At 36.0% G+C, this 18,995-nt stretch overlaps 2 protein-coding genes across 3 annotated transcripts; one reads left to right on the top strand and one right to left on the bottom strand.

Moving 5' to 3' along the window:
- Positions 1-859: 859 nt before the first annotated feature.
- neurog3 (neurogenin 3) lies at positions 860-1,537 on the bottom strand. The gene has a single exon (XM_052150463.1). The coding sequence runs from the start codon at positions 1,535-1,537 to the stop codon at positions 860-862; it is 678 nt and encodes a 225-aa protein (XP_052006423.1).
- Positions 1,538-6,383: 4,846 nt separating this feature from the next.
- sgpl1 (sphingosine-1-phosphate lyase 1) lies at positions 6,384-18,709 on the top strand. Of its 2 annotated transcripts, none has more exons than XM_052151166.1 (14): positions 6,384-6,576; positions 9,454-9,619; positions 10,429-10,496; positions 11,170-11,317; positions 11,517-11,596; positions 11,716-11,844; positions 13,285-13,373; positions 13,727-13,835; positions 13,948-14,046; positions 14,166-14,312; positions 14,581-14,819; positions 14,996-15,142; positions 15,431-15,551; positions 16,687-18,709. In XM_052151166.1, the coding sequence occupies exons 1-14, from the start codon at positions 6,565-6,567 to the stop codon at positions 16,849-16,851; spliced, it is 1,719 nt and encodes a 572-aa protein (XP_052007126.1). In that variant the 5' UTR covers positions 6,384-6,564; the 3' UTR covers positions 16,852-18,709. The 2 variants fall into 2 exon arrangements, with proteins under 2 accessions (XP_052007126.1, XP_052007125.1); XM_052151165.1 differs by lacking the exon at positions 6,384-6,576 and adding an exon at positions 8,952-9,040.
- The last annotated feature ends 286 nt before the right edge of the window (positions 18,710-18,995 follow it).

The raw sequence follows: 18,995 nt of genomic DNA on the forward strand, positions 1-18,995 counted from the left end.
ATGTTAACACACTAACCTCATTAGGTCAAACTGAACATGTGATTAATTGCAAGGCAAAAAAAATGGCTACTATTTTTGCAATTCCTTACATTTTAGGAGCCTCGGGTTCAGTACAACTTTGAGCAGATTTCTATGGAAAGCATGTTCAGTTGCAAAAGGGCGGGGTTTTTTTTATTACATTGAACAAAAACATTTATAAAATAGAGGTGAAAAATCAACAGTACAGACACTATCAGCCAGGGAGAAAAAATAATTATATACAAATAAATAGCCTACATAAGAGGATAAACAAAAAACTATGTGCGCAGAGAGCAGCAAGTGGGCGTGAAATGACCAAGGTAGCATTTTCGGCAACAAAAAAAAAAAAACACACACCATAAGTTATTGGCAGACTACTACAACAAAACTCAGGGAACTTATTAGTATAGTGCAGTGTAGTTTCAAAAGAGGTGGGTATACTGTGAATTTAAGAAAGTACACATATTTCCACAGCCCTTTACCGTGCACCAAAAGCTTACATGAAAAGGCTACCTATGCAAAAAAATTAAATAAAAACACAATTTTATTGTCAATAATTGTCAGCAAGATTTAAAAAGTTACATTTATTTGAGGAAACAATGTTTCACACTATTTACCCAACATAGTGTCCAATTTCAGTGCGCAAGTAAAAGTAAAACTGCTTTTAAAATTCCATTTGAAAAATGACTGGAAGCATAATATTAAATAAATTCGGAAAATTAAAATGCGTAAATACAAATGCTGTGTTTACTTATAGGCACAGACAATACACTAACATTTGTCTATTTAAGAACTATGTCTCATGGAACAACGCCGAAGTTCACCAATTCTACTTTGCTTGTTAATCGCATATAAGGCTTTCCCCTGCCAGACGAAATGTCAAATTTTCCTGAAAATTGCTGTTAAATTTTTCCAGAAAAAAATCAGTGCAGTGGCATTGTGTTTCTTGCCAGTTTGTTGATGAGTTTGTGGAGGGCCACTTGGACACGCAAGCACCCGACGCGCTGTAACGCATATCCAAGCACACACCTGACACCGTGAGGTTGTCCTGATCTCTAACATGAGTTGAAATTTGTCGAACGTGGTCTACAATTCTCAGTGTTTCTGACAATGCCCAAATGTAATTGTGAGCGAATCTTAAAGTCTCGATTTTGGTCAGTTTCGCGTCATCAGGAAAAGTTGGAAGCACGCTTCTCAGTGTATCCAGCGCGGAGTTCAGCTCATGCATACGATGCCTTTCTCTGTCGTTTGCCTTCACTCTGCGATTGCCACGTTGTTTGCTTGGTGATTTTCCTGGCATCGTTTTCTTCGGGCTTTTCTTTCTTGTGTTGTCATCACTAAACGTAGAAGAGCATTCTTCAGTCGATGAGTCTAAGTTACCAGACTCAAAATCTCTGTGGTTGTCTTGTTGGTCTGTGGTGATGTTTAGGGACCCTGGTGTGAGATCTAATGTTGAACTCCAGTTAGATGTAAAGGTCCCATTTCTTCCTACTGAAGCGCACGTGGATTTGGGGGTCATTCTGTAGGCCTGCATACAAATGCAAGAGGATGAACCCAGTGTCTTAAATAACACGCGTAAAATTGAAACTATGAAAAACATATGAATATTATTAAACATAATATTTATATTGCTTACCTTTTGCAGCCTGGCTCAGTGAAACCGAGGTTACTTGGGAGTGCTGGTCTACAACACTGTTCATTCCCTCAATATATAAATCAAAGAGACAATAGAGGGTGATGCGCACCGTCGTCATTTATGTCCCTTTATCCTATCTGCGCTCTAGGACAAACACATTTGGTCATGTGTCCAATCAGAACTGAGAGAACACCTTCTAAAATGTACTTTCAGGTTTCAACGATTAAATTACCATCCAGGAGTAAACAATGTCAGTTCATATTTCTATAGGCTAGTTTTTTTCGCCAGCAAAGTATCATTAATATAGGCCATAACAATTGTAAATAGGCTAATTTCAACACGAAAATGGTTCATTGAGAGGATACATTAATCAAAAAATCAAATCACTTTATTGTCACACTACCATGTACACAAGTGCAACGTTAGGTGAAAGTCTTGTGTGCAGTTCCGAGCAACATAGCAGTCATGACAGTGACGAGACATATATACCAATTACAATAAACAACATATTTACAAAACACAATTTACATATCAAATGTACACATACTTACACAACACAAAAAGGCTTAGATAAGCATCTAAGCTTCTATTTTTTTTCACATTCATCATGATGGATTTATTAATGGAATATGCATATTTTTTCCTCAAACATCAGGCGCTACGCCTAGTAAAAAGTAAATGATCGTGAACAGGCATTTTCTTAATTATGGAGCTCAACGGATGACGTTAACATACTGGCCATGTATGTATTATTCACATAAATTGTTTACAAAGGATTACAGGATTATTAGTAGCATCTGTATATTCCTTTACAATAAAACATCCTTTCTCAAAGCTGAAAAATAGACATTATACCTTTTCAGTGTCATTGCCGGTGTGTACCTTTAGGATATATCTGTGCGTAAAATTTGTGTTGGCACAAAGGCTGAACAAAAATGTTTCATTAAAGAAAAATGTGTAAGAACTTTTGTAGTATATGGGCAGTAGCAGTTCATATCACTGTCCCTAATGCAATAAAAACACAGAATATTGTGGACTGAAAATTATACATAGAAACTAAAATGCGTGCGCAATGGAGTCTCCAAATGGAGTCAGTTATTAAGAAGATAAGTGCGCATCAAATATATGATCACAGTTTCGAACTAAAGACCTTTCAACGTTTCGGATAGCACGAGTTTACACTTGGCCCCAAGTCTTGATAAATCTTCATTTATTGGAGAGACTAAGAGCACTTCTATGGGCGAAAAATATTTACCATGGTCCATAAGTGTCCACAAATGCACCCATTGGCAGTCTAACTAAATATGTGTTTTGTAGGGTATCTGATAACCATATGCTTTCAATAAAGTGGACAAATAAGCCAAGGAGATAGGTGCTGTTGTAAAGGCCATGAAATTATCCAAAGTAAACCACATATTACCGCTTTACAAATAACTTTTGATGCCAAATCCATATTGGGATATCGAGGGACAGGTGTGGGTTTGGGACTGTCAGATTTGTCCCCCGATTTTTATCAGTGTCGAGTAATATCTTGCTTGTTATGCAAAGTATGGGCAAACACAGGCGACCTGCTGCTGTGGACATCCTAGATATCACTAAGAACATGATTTAACAATATTTAACAATAAATGAAGAGCAGGTGATACCTGCCCTTGATTGATACTTCTTCAACTGCTGCACTTTACAATCTGTTGTAATTATTTATCAGACGAAATCTATTTCTTATTATTTTAGCAAACAGAAGTACCAGGTGGGGCTTTATTTTCATCCCCAGCCTTTGTTTGAAGGGCATCTGAAGAAGGCAATCAAGGATTAAAACTCGCAGACCAGATTTTTGCCATCCATTTGTCCCAAACTGGCAGAAAAGCTATTTAATTCTTCTCTCTTGTTCAGACACGGAAAAGGCTGCATGTAAAGGAGAAAAGGAAACTTCACCGTGAAGAAAAAAACAACAACTTAAAAACATTTAATTACAACCCGGATGCCATATGTACACCTCTTGTTAAAACTCAAACAATGTAAACTCTTTTGTGTGGTAAAACGTGCACCTTTGGAGACGTGTGCGCTTTTGGAACGGTGTGCGCATCGAGACCAGAGAGATCTTGAGTACACTTCTTAGAAGAAGTAATGCAGTTTTAATGTGCTGTTGAGGTTCCTTTTAGAGTCCACCCATTGTGCTAAAACGCATATGCTTGTTATGACCGAATACACCAATTATAATTGAATAGCCAAAAGCTTTTTGCTAAAACTCTATTTGGTTTGAGCAATCGGGGGTCACACTCAATAATTAAGCTTTGGTGCAGTGAATGCGTCGGTTCACGTAAGCCTTTCTCCACATAGTCGCCATATTCAGTGGCTTGAATCGAATTTATCTCGCATTGGTGTTACTTGCTATAATATATATATATATATATATATATATATATAAAAGGAATTTGTATTATTTATTTTCAATGGGAATTAGGAATAAATTGGGAGAAAATAGTAAGAGTAAAGTCACTTTGGTAAACTATTAATTTGTCATAATCTTTAGGCAAATGTTCAACAGTTTGCAAGTGTTATAGGTTAGTTGCATTATTATTTTTAGACCGATTATTTTTTGTTGGATATGGTAATAAACATAATACCCCCTTTTTTTTTTAAAAGACACATACCACCTTGACCCACTCATACCGTGGCCTATATTCACTTTGAACTGCCTTTCGAAGGGTTATTCTTTTAATTTCACATATCAGCAAATATTCAAAATAGGATTATAATGACATTTACATTCACTCTTAGCCAAGTTGCTTGAAATTAAAGTTATATTCTTTGAATCTGGAAAAAAAAAGTAAAAGAAAAGAAAACTTTGAATCTTGGTCATGTCTTAACCAATACTATAAAAGCAGCCTCAATATTATCCTGATACTTTATTTTTGTAAAACCAAATTATGATTTGAAAACATTGAAAACGTAATTGCCTTAAAAATAGTTAAAGAAACAATCAATCAATCAATCAAACAAACACAATATAATTTAATACCAATAAAACGTTGTGTTTGTCTGTGACAAAGAGGCCTCATGCCACATGCCACTCATCTCCCACCAGAACCCATTTTTTTCTCCAACATAAATGTAAATCAGCTCGCCTTTTAAGAGAACATAGTTATTTAATTAAAATGTGTTCAAATGCAGAGTAAAACAGAGCAGCAAAATACCCTGTTGATTGTTTTATTTTGAAGAGTATCATTAGCGCCACCCAATGGTCATTAGGTTAAAACCCATGATGCACAGTACCAAAACATACAGTAAAAGTTATCCAAGAGCGAACACCAACGCAACTAAAACCAACCCAACTCAGTAGAATATCATGTACTGTAATTAACGTAATTTTATGCATTGAATATTACAAATTTTCCTGTGTTGTCTCTGCTTAACCAGACCAAAAAAAAAAAAAAAGAAAAGAAAATACATAAATAACTCTCTGAATTTAATATTTCAGACTTAAATGTGATATTTTCAAATTATTAAAACTTTTAATCACAATTAATGATAAATTAAAGATGCAATAATAATAATAACAGTAATAGTTGATGTACTATTTAAAAAGTTAATTTTAAATAAGTATTAAATAAATGATTACCAAGAAGGTCTACATTATATGTATCCACTGTCCTCCCTGAAAAAAAGGATGATGATTTTATTTTAGGGATATGCTATAATCCACAAATGTAAGTGCCTTAAAACAAATTATTATCTTTATTTAAAAAAAAAAATAAAATAAAATAAACTAGAGTTGTTATAAATCCTTATGTAATAAGGAAAAAGTGTTAGAGGGTGCAGAAACATCGGGCTTATACACATTCACTGAGCACTTTATTAGGAACACTCTGAGCCTAATAAACTGCCTGACTTGGTCTTCTGCTGTTGTAGCCCATCCACCTCAAGGTTGACGTGTTGCGCATTCTGCTCACTACAATTGTACAGAGTGGTTATCTGAGTTAACGTAGCCTTTTTGTCAGCTCGAACCAGACTGGCCATTCTACATTGACCTTTCTCATCAACAAGGCGTTTCCATCTGCAGAACTGCCACTCACTGGATGTTTTTGTTTTTGGCACCTTTCTGAGTAAACTCTAGAGACTGTTGTGCATGAATATCCCAGGAGATCAACAGTTACGGAAATACTCAAATCAGCCCATCTGGCACCAACAATCATGTCACGGTCAAAATCACTGAGATAAAACATTTTTTCCCCATTCTGATGGTGGATATGAACATTAAGTGAAGCACCTGACCCATATCTGCATGCTTGTATGAATTGCACTGCTGCCACATGATTGGCTGATTAGATAATCACATTAATAATTAGGTGTACAGGTGTTCCTAATAAAGGTCTCAGTGAGTGTATATATAATTGTCATTATGTATTATTGTAAATACAATAGGCTACATATATATTTTTTATTATTATTATTAGCCTATTGGTTTAAAAAAGAAAAAAAAATATGTGTTCTCTGTTTTTTGGGACCCATGTTTAATGTCATAATCAGGATGTATAATGCTTGTAATTGTTGGTTTGGAGTAAATAATAATTTTAAAAAAGCGTGACGAATCTGTAGACTGCGAAACGTTAGGATGTTGGACTTTCACAGCTTCTGATCTCATCTGCGCTAGACCATCCGCTTCGATGAAGGACGTTTTCGAGATGTAAAGATCTACGAAAGCGAGGACCTGCCTGAAAGCAAATCGCGTTCCCCTTTCTCTCACACGGTACTTCCTGATATCATGTTCCGCCTCTGATTGTGTCATGCAACGGGGCATTTGCGTTCAAAACAAGCCTAATAAAGGTTTTTCCAGCTTTCTTCCCCATTTATCCTCAAGAAGTTGAAGAATCGACATTTTTAGACGGGGAATAACCGTGGCAAACAAAATGGACTACATGGTGAGTGGGCATGGTGCCAATTACATAAAGCATCTCTTCTTTAAAAACAATCTGCTCCAGATATCTAAACACATGAGTAGGCTACAATGACACAAGCGGCACGTGAACTGCGTTTTATAGCTGGTGGAAAGCTTGTAGAATTTAGAATGTGAGCATCATGTGTGGTCAATTGTATTTTGTTACTTTGTGTCGTTAGGCGACTTCATTTACATCTAGAACTGTAATAGTGTTACAGTGTAACTGAACTAGATTTGATACTACATTGTGCTGGTGGAACCTAGTTTGAGGTTCCGCTGAAACCTATTAGTGCATCTTATCCTGAATGTGATAATATTATATAATATTTCATAACATTATATGATATTAAACGTCCATTTGAAGTGTTTGAAATAAAAAGATTTAGAATTAAAGAGTTAATATTTTGGCTACAGGAAAATAAACCTTCATAAACTGTTCATAATGCTGTCCTATGTAGGCTATTTCTGTTACTATGCAGATGTAAAATTAGATTGCAACCAGGTGCAGAAGGGAATTTTTTATTTTGGGATATTTCATTGTGTGCTTGTTGATCAGAAGACTTCCTGTGATGACTCAAACACAGAGGAAGTCCTGTTCTTAACAGGGCAGTGTACAATAGGGGCAGATCTGTTTTGACTGCTGCCCAACAGCATCTGCTGAGACTGTTTTGTTGTTGTTGTTGTTTATTCTGATGCTCACATGATGCATTATGTGATTTAATGTGTGATATTGAGCATCTGGCTCTATTAATGTATAAAGGGAAAAAAACACATTTATCTGGTAAGACAACTCAATTTCTTGTCTATTAGGCGTAATTGTTTCTTTACTAAAACTCTTTATCATAGACATTTTTACAGAACGCATTACTGGAGATGATGTTTTTATCAAAGTTAACTGAGCTGTTTAACACCATTCACACCATGAGCTGTTTCCATTAGAAACATGAACTCTTTTACTCTGAACAAAGGACAAAAAAATCAACGCCTGGCTGTTGGGTGTGATTCTCTGCAGTTACACAAGGGGGCTTTAAATAAGTGCTTAAGGGCCACAGCTCCTTTCGCACTGGCTTTTCACTTATGTTCCAAAAACTTCTTTTGTTAATCAAAGTATACTCCTGCAAGTGCCTTATGATTCACATATGGTATTTTACCTCAGTCGTGTTATCTTTCATGTTACAGAAGTTATGTTGTATATCTAAGCAGACGTGCAAAACCATCTATTTTGCAATGTGTCTCAACACACTCTGCCTTTTGCCCCAAGATAACATAATATAATCGCACTTGTTTTATGACAGATTGTGCATTGAATACTGACAGGCTGCCTATAGGTCTTATGTAAGTCTAAAAGGGATGCTGTCTTTAAATATATGGGATCACTGCAAATTAGTTTCCAAACAAAACAAAGTGTGAAATGTTCCTGTGTGCATCAGTCCTGGTCAAATTTTCAGTTGCTCGCTCGCACGACCTGTTTACCTGCTCCTCTGTATCCACTTTACTTAACAAACCCTGCCAAACCTGTCGGAAAGCTCATCGTGGACTCAAAACTGCATTCAGGGGGTGGTGTTCAGCTCTGTGATAACAATGCCCAGAATGCCAGATTCCTTCATTATATCTTTGATGATGGTGGACAGTGCTGGAGTCATTCATTATCTCCTTGACAAAACTTCATACCCTTTAAAGTCCTTTTAATTGTCTAGCCTAAATACAAGTCAATCATTGTTCTACATTAAAGATAAGATAAGGTTCCAAGTGTAACAATCCACTGTGCTCTTTACATGCTAGAAGTAAACAAAATGTAAATTAAACTTTTAGCAAGCCTTTTTAAATGAAGGAATAGTGTATGTGTGATCGCAAGGGTTATGCAAAAGCCTTGTTGTAGCCTACTTGTTGCATTGTTAAAATTAGTATGAGATGACATGCTCATATGAATATTTTTAGCTAAGACCTTCTTCGGTGGACCTTTAGCTTTCCTGAGTGATGTTATGGCAGTGCTATTAGGACACAATCTGCATCAAGATTGTTATCAAGCATGACCATATTGTGCTGTAAAAATTAGTTATTGTGAAATCTGTCCACCAGCAAACAGATATGCTTAGTTTTACAGCCTGTAAAAGCAACATAAACTAACAGTTTATAAATATGCTTTTCTATATAATGGGCTGGAAGCAATTGTATAGGGCATAGATTGTTGTACCAATATCTTTTGTAGCTCATTTTGGGTCTATTATGTTTGCTTTTTGTTTTGTTTATCAGAGTTTCTCTCATAATGAAAAAGGCGTGGCCAGAGGGAACAATATTTCATAGGGTGAAAGCAGTAGTCTGCTAAGCCATGCTGGATTCTTGTGTGTGACGTTTGTCACAGTCACTCCTTCCACAGTTGAATTTATGTATCATTTATTAGTGAGTTCAAGCTCTTGAGAAGATTAAGTATGGCTCAGTCTGCTATAGTGAGTATTGTATTGTCATTTGGAATGATTTTATTGGTATTTTTAATTTGATACAGGTGGTCATTAAGGCATTATACTACTCTGGTAATAGATTATCAGCATGTTTGCAGTAGTAACACTTCAATCAATTCCTAAACCTGAAGAATGGACCAACAAAGTTTTTTTTTAATCGTCTGTCAATGTTCATTGGTCATTGATTATTTGTACTGTATCTGCTGCTTGTTGATATTAACTGCAGGCAAGGTATCAGTTCTTGCTCTCTGTATGCATCATCTTATTTTATATATGTTAAAATATTTTTCAGTTGATTGCTCAGAAGAAATGAGGGTTCATTTTACAAATCCCAAGACTTCCATCAGTATTTCAATCTATTTGCACTGATTGTAACTGCAGTATTACTTTTCCCCATGCAGAGTGCCTTAGAGGTGTATAAGGAGTTTTTACTGCTCTACACAGAGGAGGCGCGCCGCTATGTGAACTCTCAGTGTGCTGGTCTGGAGCCATGGCAGATCATTGCTGCCACTTTGCTGTCCACCCTCGGTGCAATGTGGCTAAAAGGCTTCCTTTTCCAACAGGAGAGTAAGTCAAGTGCTAGTTAAAAAAAAAATATCAAGAATTAATTGTACATCTGATTAGAGGCCTAAAGGGTGCTTTAGAATTACATTAGACATACTACAGAATATGTTGTTAGGTACATATTGAGGTTCTTTTCTCAGGTTACTAAGTATTTCTCTATTAACCAACCTTGAAATACAATTAAAATAATTGTACCTTTTTTTTCTCCATACGTTTTCACATTCATAAGCTACTGTGTTTTGGATACTTTGAATTAAAACAACAATGTACGGCACAAAAATATGTAGTGTTAGCTAATTGTATAAAGTGTCGCAAAGCATGTGACATTGTCATGGTTTGGTATTCTCTAGCCAGGAAGTCTTTAAACAAAGACACAAAATGTCAAGGCCACTTTAACAATAACAAAATCTGTGGCACTTCATAAACTGTTGTTAACTGAGATACCCATTTCTCTGTATTTCTGTGTATTTTGATGCATTGTTCCATGTTATGGTTGATTTTTCATTTAAAAACAAAGAATTTACTTGAACTGTGGGGAAAGAAGCAAGCATTTAATTTTAAGGGCTCATTTATTAGTTTTATTGTACATTAAAAATTAAATGTATAGTGTTTTATATTAAAAGTATAGTGTTTGAAACATCAGATTTCTCACATTTCTGTTTATTCTCAATTGAAAATAAGAGATTGAACAATCTCAAGCAGTTAATGGGCTGGAATTTGTCAAAGCAACTCGAAAAAATAAAAATATTCTTTATATTATTTAATGTCTTGTCCTGACCACAATTTGTTCTTTTTTTGTTGGTGTTTTCTAGGTCTGATATCAAGAGTAAAGAAGCAATTCTTCAAACTCATCAGAAAAATCCCATTTGTCGGAGCATCAGTAAGCATATTGTGGTTTTCTAGTTCCCTTTTCTCCCTGAAATTCTCCAGACTTGTCATTTTGACTCACTGATGTGTTATTATGTCACTAGCGTAATACTAAACGGGAAATTAAACCTTTGACACACTTGTACATATGACCCTGGCATGTGATAATGTCAGGGTTTATCGCGAGTCATGTTCCTGAATGTAACATAGCATGTCTGATTCCAGCCAGAACTGTTTGCAGGTTGATTTGAACCTTTTGTCCTTTTAGATTTTAACTAGCAAAAATGAAAATGATGTCTCACCCTCATGATGTTCCAAACCCATGTGAATTTCTTTCTTCCATGGAACACAAAATGAGATGTTAGGTAGAATGTTGATTCTCAGACTGACTGAGAATCAACATTTCTCTTTTGTTCCAAGGGAAAAAGTTAGAAAATGACCACCGAATTTTCAATATTGGGTGAACTAACTTTTGAACATTGCAAATTACATTTGTCCTAAACACCCTAGGTCCATTTGAACAAGCCATTGGTTGAGAAAGTTACATCATGTCAACAAAAACATAATTAAATAATTATTGATTTTCCTTTTAATTCCTCTAACCTGTCAACAAATTAATGTAATTTGTTTTTGAAAAATGTTGGTATGATGTACACCTTTTGTTTTCCCCATCTTTACCTCTTCAGATTCAGAGTCAGCTCAACAAAGCATTGGATGACATGTCACTGAGTCTCTGCACACTGAAGGAAGGCATGAGCTACACAAAACAACTTCCAGCACAAGGCCTCACACACAAACAGCTCCTTGACAAGATCAGAGAGTATGAGACACTGAGTGAGTCACTTGAGCTTGTCCCGACTCCTATTTTTTGTAATGGCGATAATCCCAAAGGGTTTCAGCGTATTAATAAAAATTAAAGTATCACCCTGATGTTCTCTAAGAAACAAAAGCAAGTTTATTTACCACACTAAAGTTCCACAGTTGTTCTGTTTAGGGAGCATCCTCATTAAATATTTTATACCTCTGGTTCCAGGTGAAGTAGACTGGGCTAAAGGCAAGGTGTCAGGTGCAGTCTACTGGGGAGATGAGAAGCTCACAGATCTCCTAGTGAAGGTATAATGCCCTTTTGCAACCATCCAACAAAGGTTATTGGAAATTACTCCCCTTTAGCCACAGCTTCTTAGAATAAGGAAGGCCAATAACATTCCATATTGTGTCTCTCTTATTTGTAGGTGTATGGTGATTTTGCCTGGACCAACCCTCTGCATCCAGACCTATTCCCTGGGGTTAGGAAAATGGAGGCAGAAGTGGTGCGGATGACGTGTGCTCTCTTTAACGGAGGAACAAACTCCTGCGGCACAGTCAGTTCTTCTCACTGTCTCGCTATTAGTGTTGTCTGAAGTTTAGGAGACCATATGCCAAGTAGGGCTGCACAATTAATCGATTGAAGAGATTACAATTACAGCTGCAGCAATCAAGTAATCGTGAAACGTGTCAATTACAGAATTCCATTAAAGTCAACATCCATTTTGATAAATTTGCTATTTACAAAATTAATATGCAATGGATGAGCATTGAAAATGATAAATGTCTTATGTACATTAAAGGGAGTAGTAGATGTGTATTACTTTCTTTATTCTGCTGAACACAAAACAAAATTGTTTTTAGAAGCACATATATTCCAGATAAAAGTAAGACTTCAGTGGTTTAATCCACATTTTCAGAAGTTATATGATAAGTGTGGGTGAGAAACAGATCAATATTATGTCCTATTTTACTATCAATCTTTACTTTTGTTTTTGGTGATTCACATTCTTCATGCATATTGCCACCTACTGTGCAGGAAGGATCATTTATATTATAAAGGACTTAAATATTGATCTGTTGCTCACCCACACCTATCATATAGCTTCTGAAGATATGGATTTAACCACTGGAGTCTTTATGGATTATGTTGCATTTATATGCTTTTTGGACCTTCAAAATTTTGGTACTCGTTCACTTGCATTAAATGGACTTACAGAGCTGAAATATTCTTCTACAAATCGTTCTGTGTTCAGCAAAAGAAAGTAAGTCATACACATCAGGGATGGCATGAGGGTGAGTAAATAATGAGAGAATTTTCATTTTTGGGAGAACTATTCCTTTAATGCAATGGAAAATCAGAGGCATCCTTAACACATGAAACATAAAGAAAATGGCATGCTGTTTTTTAAGTACGGTAAATTATATTAATCTGAGTTAGTAATCACAATATAAAGAGAGATAATCAACAATTATGATTTTTGTAATAATCGTGCAGCTCTATCAAAATCGTATTAAATTCCCACAATTTACAGCATTTTTGTTGAACCCTCAGTTTTCCATTACTCACTTGCAAAGGCCATTTGTCAAAGATTTTCTGTTGCACATTATTTTCAAATACAGTTGTTTGTTTGACATACAGTAGACTTGCGTTTGAGTGAATAGCCAGATGTGGAAAGCATCTCGTATTATTTTCATTTGGGAGAAATTAAGTTTACATGGATTTATACTATGTTTCAAACCGCTACTATTGCTATCTACGCATTTACCCTGGGTCCTTCATGTAATTTAGTAAAATGCATTAAGTATCCCATTATGAATACCCCCATTGAAATTGTAGAAATATACTGTTCCTGCAAGTAATTTACTGAAATGTGTTTGCTTGTTCATCTGCCCGCTGTAATAAGTGTATTTTATAACATGAAGTTGCAATTTGTCATTAGAGGGATGTTCGCTTAAACAGAACCATTTGTTTCACTTGTTCCTGTCATAAAAAGGTTACTTCGGGTGGAACTGAAAGCATCCTGATGGCATGCAAGGCGTACAGAGACATGGCCCATGAGCGTGGGATCAAACACCCAGAGATGTATGTACTGTCTCTGTCTAGACCAAACATTCAGCCTTTCAGTCATAATACTCTCTTTCTGTTTAGTGTAATCAACAGTGGTTGCCAACCAAACTCATTCTATTGTTTGATCCAGTGTTGCTGTGTTAGGCTGGATGGGATGCTCAAACAATCAGAGCAATGTTTTGATTTCACCACAGATCCACAGTGTTTACCATTTGGATGAAATCACCCTATGGTTGGCTCACTTAGAATTGGCTTTGCAAATTAAACCAGGATAGGAGAAAGTATTTAAACTCACCACATTTTAATGATAATTATTTCATTCAGACCCACTGTATAAAGAGATTGTTGTGGTTTTGTCTATGCTGTAGCATTGCACCAGTGAGTGTCCATGCAGCGTTCGACAAAGCAGCACATTATTTTGGGATGAAGCTTATTCACATAGCTCTGGACAAGAAGACCATGAAAGTCGATGTGAAAGTAATGCGGTCTTGATCACCTTAAATAAACTGCACATTTTTATTCCTTCAATATTGCCAACATTTATGAATGTTCATGAAGGTTTAATGAGTACATTTTGCTCTGCTCATAGGCCATGAAAAGGGCCATCTCTAAGAACACCGCAATGCTGGTGTGTTCAGCTCCTCAATTTCCTCATGGAATTATGGACCCTGTAGGAGAAGTCGCAAAGGTAATGGCTAATTTTTTATTTGTTTTTCCAGATAACATGAAATCCAATGCTTACACATGGTTTTATATACTAAGCCAAGGTGTATTATGTCCTTTCATTATATATATTTTTTCTTTTAGCTGGCAGTAAAATACAACATCCCTTTCCATGTGGATGCTTGTTTGGGTGGGTTTCTAATAGTTTTTATGCAAAAGGCTGGTTACAAACTCGATCCTTTTGATTTCCGGGTTAAAGGTGTGACCAGTATCTCAGCTGATACGCACAAGGTGAGAACATGACCATGAAAGAAATAATAAATAAATACATTTTGTACTTGTATGAGAAAGAAATTTATGCACATGAACTACTGAAAATTGAAATTGAAAATAAAAGTTGACATTTAAAGTAGTTTATGTAGATGTTCAATTCAAAAAGACATTTCTCTGACTGAACTACAACTGACATTTGTATTGTTATCTGTCCAAACATCAATGTAATGGTGACTTAAGTCAGTGCAAAGTTTTTATATATTCTAAAATGTCTCTTTCCCCACAGTATGGCTATGCCCCAAAAGGCTCCTCAGTGGTGCTCTACAGTGACAGGAAATATCGCCACTATCAGTATTTTGTTGCACCTGATTGGCAGGGAGGAATTTATGCATCTCCATCCATGGCTGGCTCTCGCCCTGGGGGAATCATTGCTGCCTGTTGGGCCACTATGATGCACATGGGTGAGAACGGATACGTTGAGGCCACCAAGAAAATCATTGAGACGGCCCGCAAAATCAAAACAGGGTCAGTAATAATGTAATGTGTAATTGTAAATAGGAGACACAGAAAAGGTGTTTGTTTGAATGTGTAAACATTTTAATATGGCAGGCAGCATTTGCATGAAGATGCTAGATATTATAATATTATAGAATGGATAGTGTGTGCAGTGAATCTGTAAAGAGAGCTCTTTCTGCTCATAGAATCCATAAAGTGGAGGGGGTTTTTGTGTTTGGAGATCCAGAGGTGTCCGTGGTGGCAATAGGCTCTGATGTCTTTGATATCTTCCGCTTATCCAATGCACTGACATCAAAGGGCTGGAATCTCAACACTCTGCAGTTCCCATCTAGGTATGGTAAAAAAGAGAATATCTATTTTTAGTTGGATCTCGACCACTTTCTATTTTTAAAGGTTACACTAAAACACTCAGATGTTATACAAAGTATAGTAATGCCTGTTAAATTGCATGAAAGTTTATTTTAAATTGCAAAAAAATAAACAAAAACATTTCTGTCAATGCATTAATTCTGTAAAATACATTTTACATTACACCTCTAACATTTTATAGTATTCATAGAAAAAATGCACTGTTCAGAAAAGTTATTTGGATCATTTGTTCTTTTGTTGTTCCCTTTCAGCATACATATTTGTGTAACAATGCTTCATACGCAGCGTGGTGTAGCTGAACAGTTCATCAATGATGTGAAGAAAGAAGTAGCTATTATCATGAAGAATCCAAATGAGAAGACCACTGGAATGGTGAGCTTCCATTTTAGTAGACAAAAGTTCAAACAGGGAACAGGCTGTCTTGATTTCATGACAGATTGCACATTACTTTTCAAAAAGATCCTTAGAAATACAGTACTGAAAAGATTTAGGCACTTGTGAAAAACTTTCAAAGTGAGTATTTATTATAAAAATTATGACAAGTAGTTTTCATTAATCAATTAAAAGAGCTAAATCAATAATTGGTGTGAACTATTTTACCTTCAAAACAGCACCAATTCTACTACTTGCACCTGGACACAGTTTTTCTTGTTTGTTGGCAGATAGGATGTTCCAAGCTTCTTGGAGAATTCACCCAAGTTATTTTATTTATTTAGGCTGTCTCAATTACTTCTGTCTCTTTGTGTAATCCCAGACTGACCCGATGTTCAGTGGCTGGCTCTGTGAGGGCCATGCCATCTGTTGCAGGGCTCCCTGTTAACCTATTCTATTCTATTTGCAAAATGAATGTTTGGGAGTATAAAATGTATATTTCCTATTGACACATTAAGTAGTACATATAAATAACCATCTTAAGACAAATATTTTTGTGAAACATCTTATGTGCCTAAGACTTTTGCACAGTATGTGTGTATATATATTTTTGCTGTCTAAATGCTCAGTGGCAAACCAGTCCAGTTCAGTCTATTTGTGGCATATATTGTCTCGACTGATAAACCATAATGAAATGGCCATTGTTAAAAGTGCTTTAAGATATTTTTTTTTTGTTCATGGAAAGAATGCAAAAACACCCTCCCTGAAAGATATGAATGAAACAAGTGCTGTAAGATATCTCAGTTGTCTTTGTGACAGCTCTAGACTCTGTAAACAGCAAGTAAAAATGTGTCTGTGGACAATGACACTTTCGGCGTGTCAATCATTTTGTGTGTTCTCATAATATTGTAGTTGCAGCGAATTATTGAGGCTTACTGCCATTTTTTAAGCCATGTTGTTCATAACAGTTTTCTGTTGAGGATGCTATTTTGCAGCTGTTTTAAACAACCTTGTCTGCATTATTATCTCTGGAGTGCGGTATTTTGGAAAGATGGTGCATGGCTAATTCAGTCTAGTTCGCTTGGTGAAATCGCTTACAGCGACTTTAAATCTGTATTAATCTTCTATGTTTCAGGGAGCCATCTATGGCATGGCCCAGTCTATTCCTGACCGATCGATGGTGACCGAAGTCTCACAAGGCTTTTTGGACTGCCTCTATAGCACTGAGGTGCCCAAGATGCAAAGCAAGACCCACAAAAATCATAAGAACCACGTGAATGGCAACTCCAAAGTGCACTGAGATTGACTGTCATAGTTTCCACCCTTAGCTGGCTGAAGGGATGTTCACCACAATCATCTAATTGTTCATTTACTTGTTTTGTCCATTCAGTCGCCTATTTACAACTAGTATAAACCATCCTAGTCACCTGATATTTTGGCATTTGTGACAGAGGACCATCCTTATTCCTCTCTATAGTACTTAAAACTATAAAGGGAGCTGCACAAGTATCTGTGTGAGTCTGTGAAGGTTCTAGGACATCTTAGTCTAATTTTATTTTTGTGACCACTGACTGCAGTTTTACTATTGTTTAATTTCTTCAGTTTATCCTTTTAATGACAGGTCTTCACCATATGTAATTTATCACACTCCCACCATTCTGTTTGAAGAAGTATTTTCTTACGCTTAAATCTCAGGATACCATTATCAAAATGATTTTACATCTGGTGAATTTGTTTCCCACAAACTATATTGACTGTTTCCAGGAATTAAAAATTGCAGATTTGGATAAAATCCAAAATAATATCAGCATGGACTAAAGCCAATATTCCCATCATCTCCTTGTCAAAAGGGACTTGAAAAACACAACATACTGTTTTAGGATTGTATTACTGCTACTGCTCAGGGGAACCAGTATTGCTAATGTTTTAGGTTTATTTACTGTATGTTTAATTCCCAAGAACAAGCATAGACTCATTGCATAGACTACAAGCATAGTCTTACTTCAGAAACAGTATCTCACTGATTTTAAATTACTTGTGGCAAATTATATCAAAGCACAACTTCACAAATTTGTCAAGTGTTTGCTTCAGGCTCTGTAGTTCAACCACATTTCCTTGTTCTACACTTGACAATTTCCCATCAATTAGGTATTTTTGTAAATAATGTACTTTCACCCTATCTACCGCAGATTTTGTTCAAACAATTGTACTTTTAATTATTGATTGCTTCCCCTTTTTGGTCTTGAGAATTGTCACTTAAGTGGATGATGTGTTCCTTAGTTTGGTCATCAGTCAATGCCATGCTCTAGGTTATGGTGCTCACTGATAATGGTTTTCAAGGAATATGAGTCAGAGACCCTGCCTACCTTGATTCATGAATCTCATATGATGATGTTGTGTTGTATTTGATTGGGATCTTTTTTCCAGTTCAAATCGTCCAAATGACAGCTAAGGCCTGGAACAGCAAGAAGGGAAATATATTTTGCATGAAGGGGGAGTCTGTGATATGAGAAAGTGATGACATGGTACCATGGAAACATCACACCAGATCTTGTCAGCAATGTAATCCCTCAATGTAAGCACTCATAATATTTGTGACCACTGTGTGTGTTTTTATATTGTAAATCGCTAATATATAACTAATGTCTCATATATTTCATGTCTGGTTTATTTGTAACTTGTTTTTTCCCCCCATTATGTTTAAACAGTTTTGAGGGCTTCAGTGGTGTGGGGGCAATAAAATGTCCAGGGCCGTTTTGTATGATACCACTGTAGTACAATGTACTTTAAAAACAGTAACATGCTTTAGGCTTAGACACAGATGTGGGTATTTGCCAAACAATTGCCCCTCTAGCTAAATTAAAGCATAAATGTCTTCATACAATACCTCTGTTTTTACTGTAACTACCTGAAACTGAGGCACCTTGATGTCCTGAACTTTTAAAACATTGCACGACCTTTACAGTTATGGTTGTATAAAGCACAAAATCAACAGCATTCACCTACATGCCTTCCACAGATGGTCAGGGTGTGTGCTATTAGGTTAACAAGTAGCTACATCAGCCTCAGGGACTAGGCCTTTTCCACATCATGCAATCCATTTCAGTTTTGTCCTGTTTTTGTGTTTGTTGTTCCAATATAAATCAATAAAGGTTTACTTAAAAATCAATTTGACAGAATATTGCATCATTCATATCTTGTTAATATTTCGAGTTTAAGGGTGCACTTAGTAATGTTTTTCCTTATTAAATACTTTTTAGTCCTAAAGAAATGAATTGCCATTTATAATCAAATTAGAAGAAGACTGCAGTCATATCAGTGACCTTATAAAAGCTGTTTTATTGTACATAAAGAGGGTCCCCATTGTGGAGGCTTCCATGTTAGGATCACATGACCTGCCAAATACTACTTGCTAGTAACTGCCCTGCTATTAAACCCATTCAC

The sequence above is a fragment of the Xyrauchen texanus genome, chromosome 20 (assembly GCF_025860055.1).
Source record: "Xyrauchen texanus isolate HMW12.3.18 chromosome 20, RBS_HiC_50CHRs, whole genome shotgun sequence".
Taxonomy (NCBI): domain Eukaryota; kingdom Metazoa; phylum Chordata; class Actinopteri; order Cypriniformes; family Catostomidae; genus Xyrauchen; species Xyrauchen texanus.

What these genes read in the sequence shown, in the direction of transcription:
- neurog3 (XM_052150463.1), bottom strand. Translation starts at nt 1,537, where the DNA reads ATGACCCCCAAATCCACGTGCGCTTCAGTAGGAAGAAATGGGACCTTT.
- sgpl1 (XM_052151165.1), top strand. An exon ending in CAGAGAGTATGAGACACTGA is followed by an intron (nt 11,318 to 11,516) that starts GTGAGTCACTTG and finishes CTCTGGTTCCAG; the next exon opens with GTGAAGTAGACTGGGCTAAA. An exon ending in GGGATCAAACACCCAGAGAT is followed by an intron (nt 13,374 to 13,726) that starts GTATGTACTGTC and finishes TCTATGCTGTAG; the next exon opens with CATTGCACCAGTGAGTGTCC.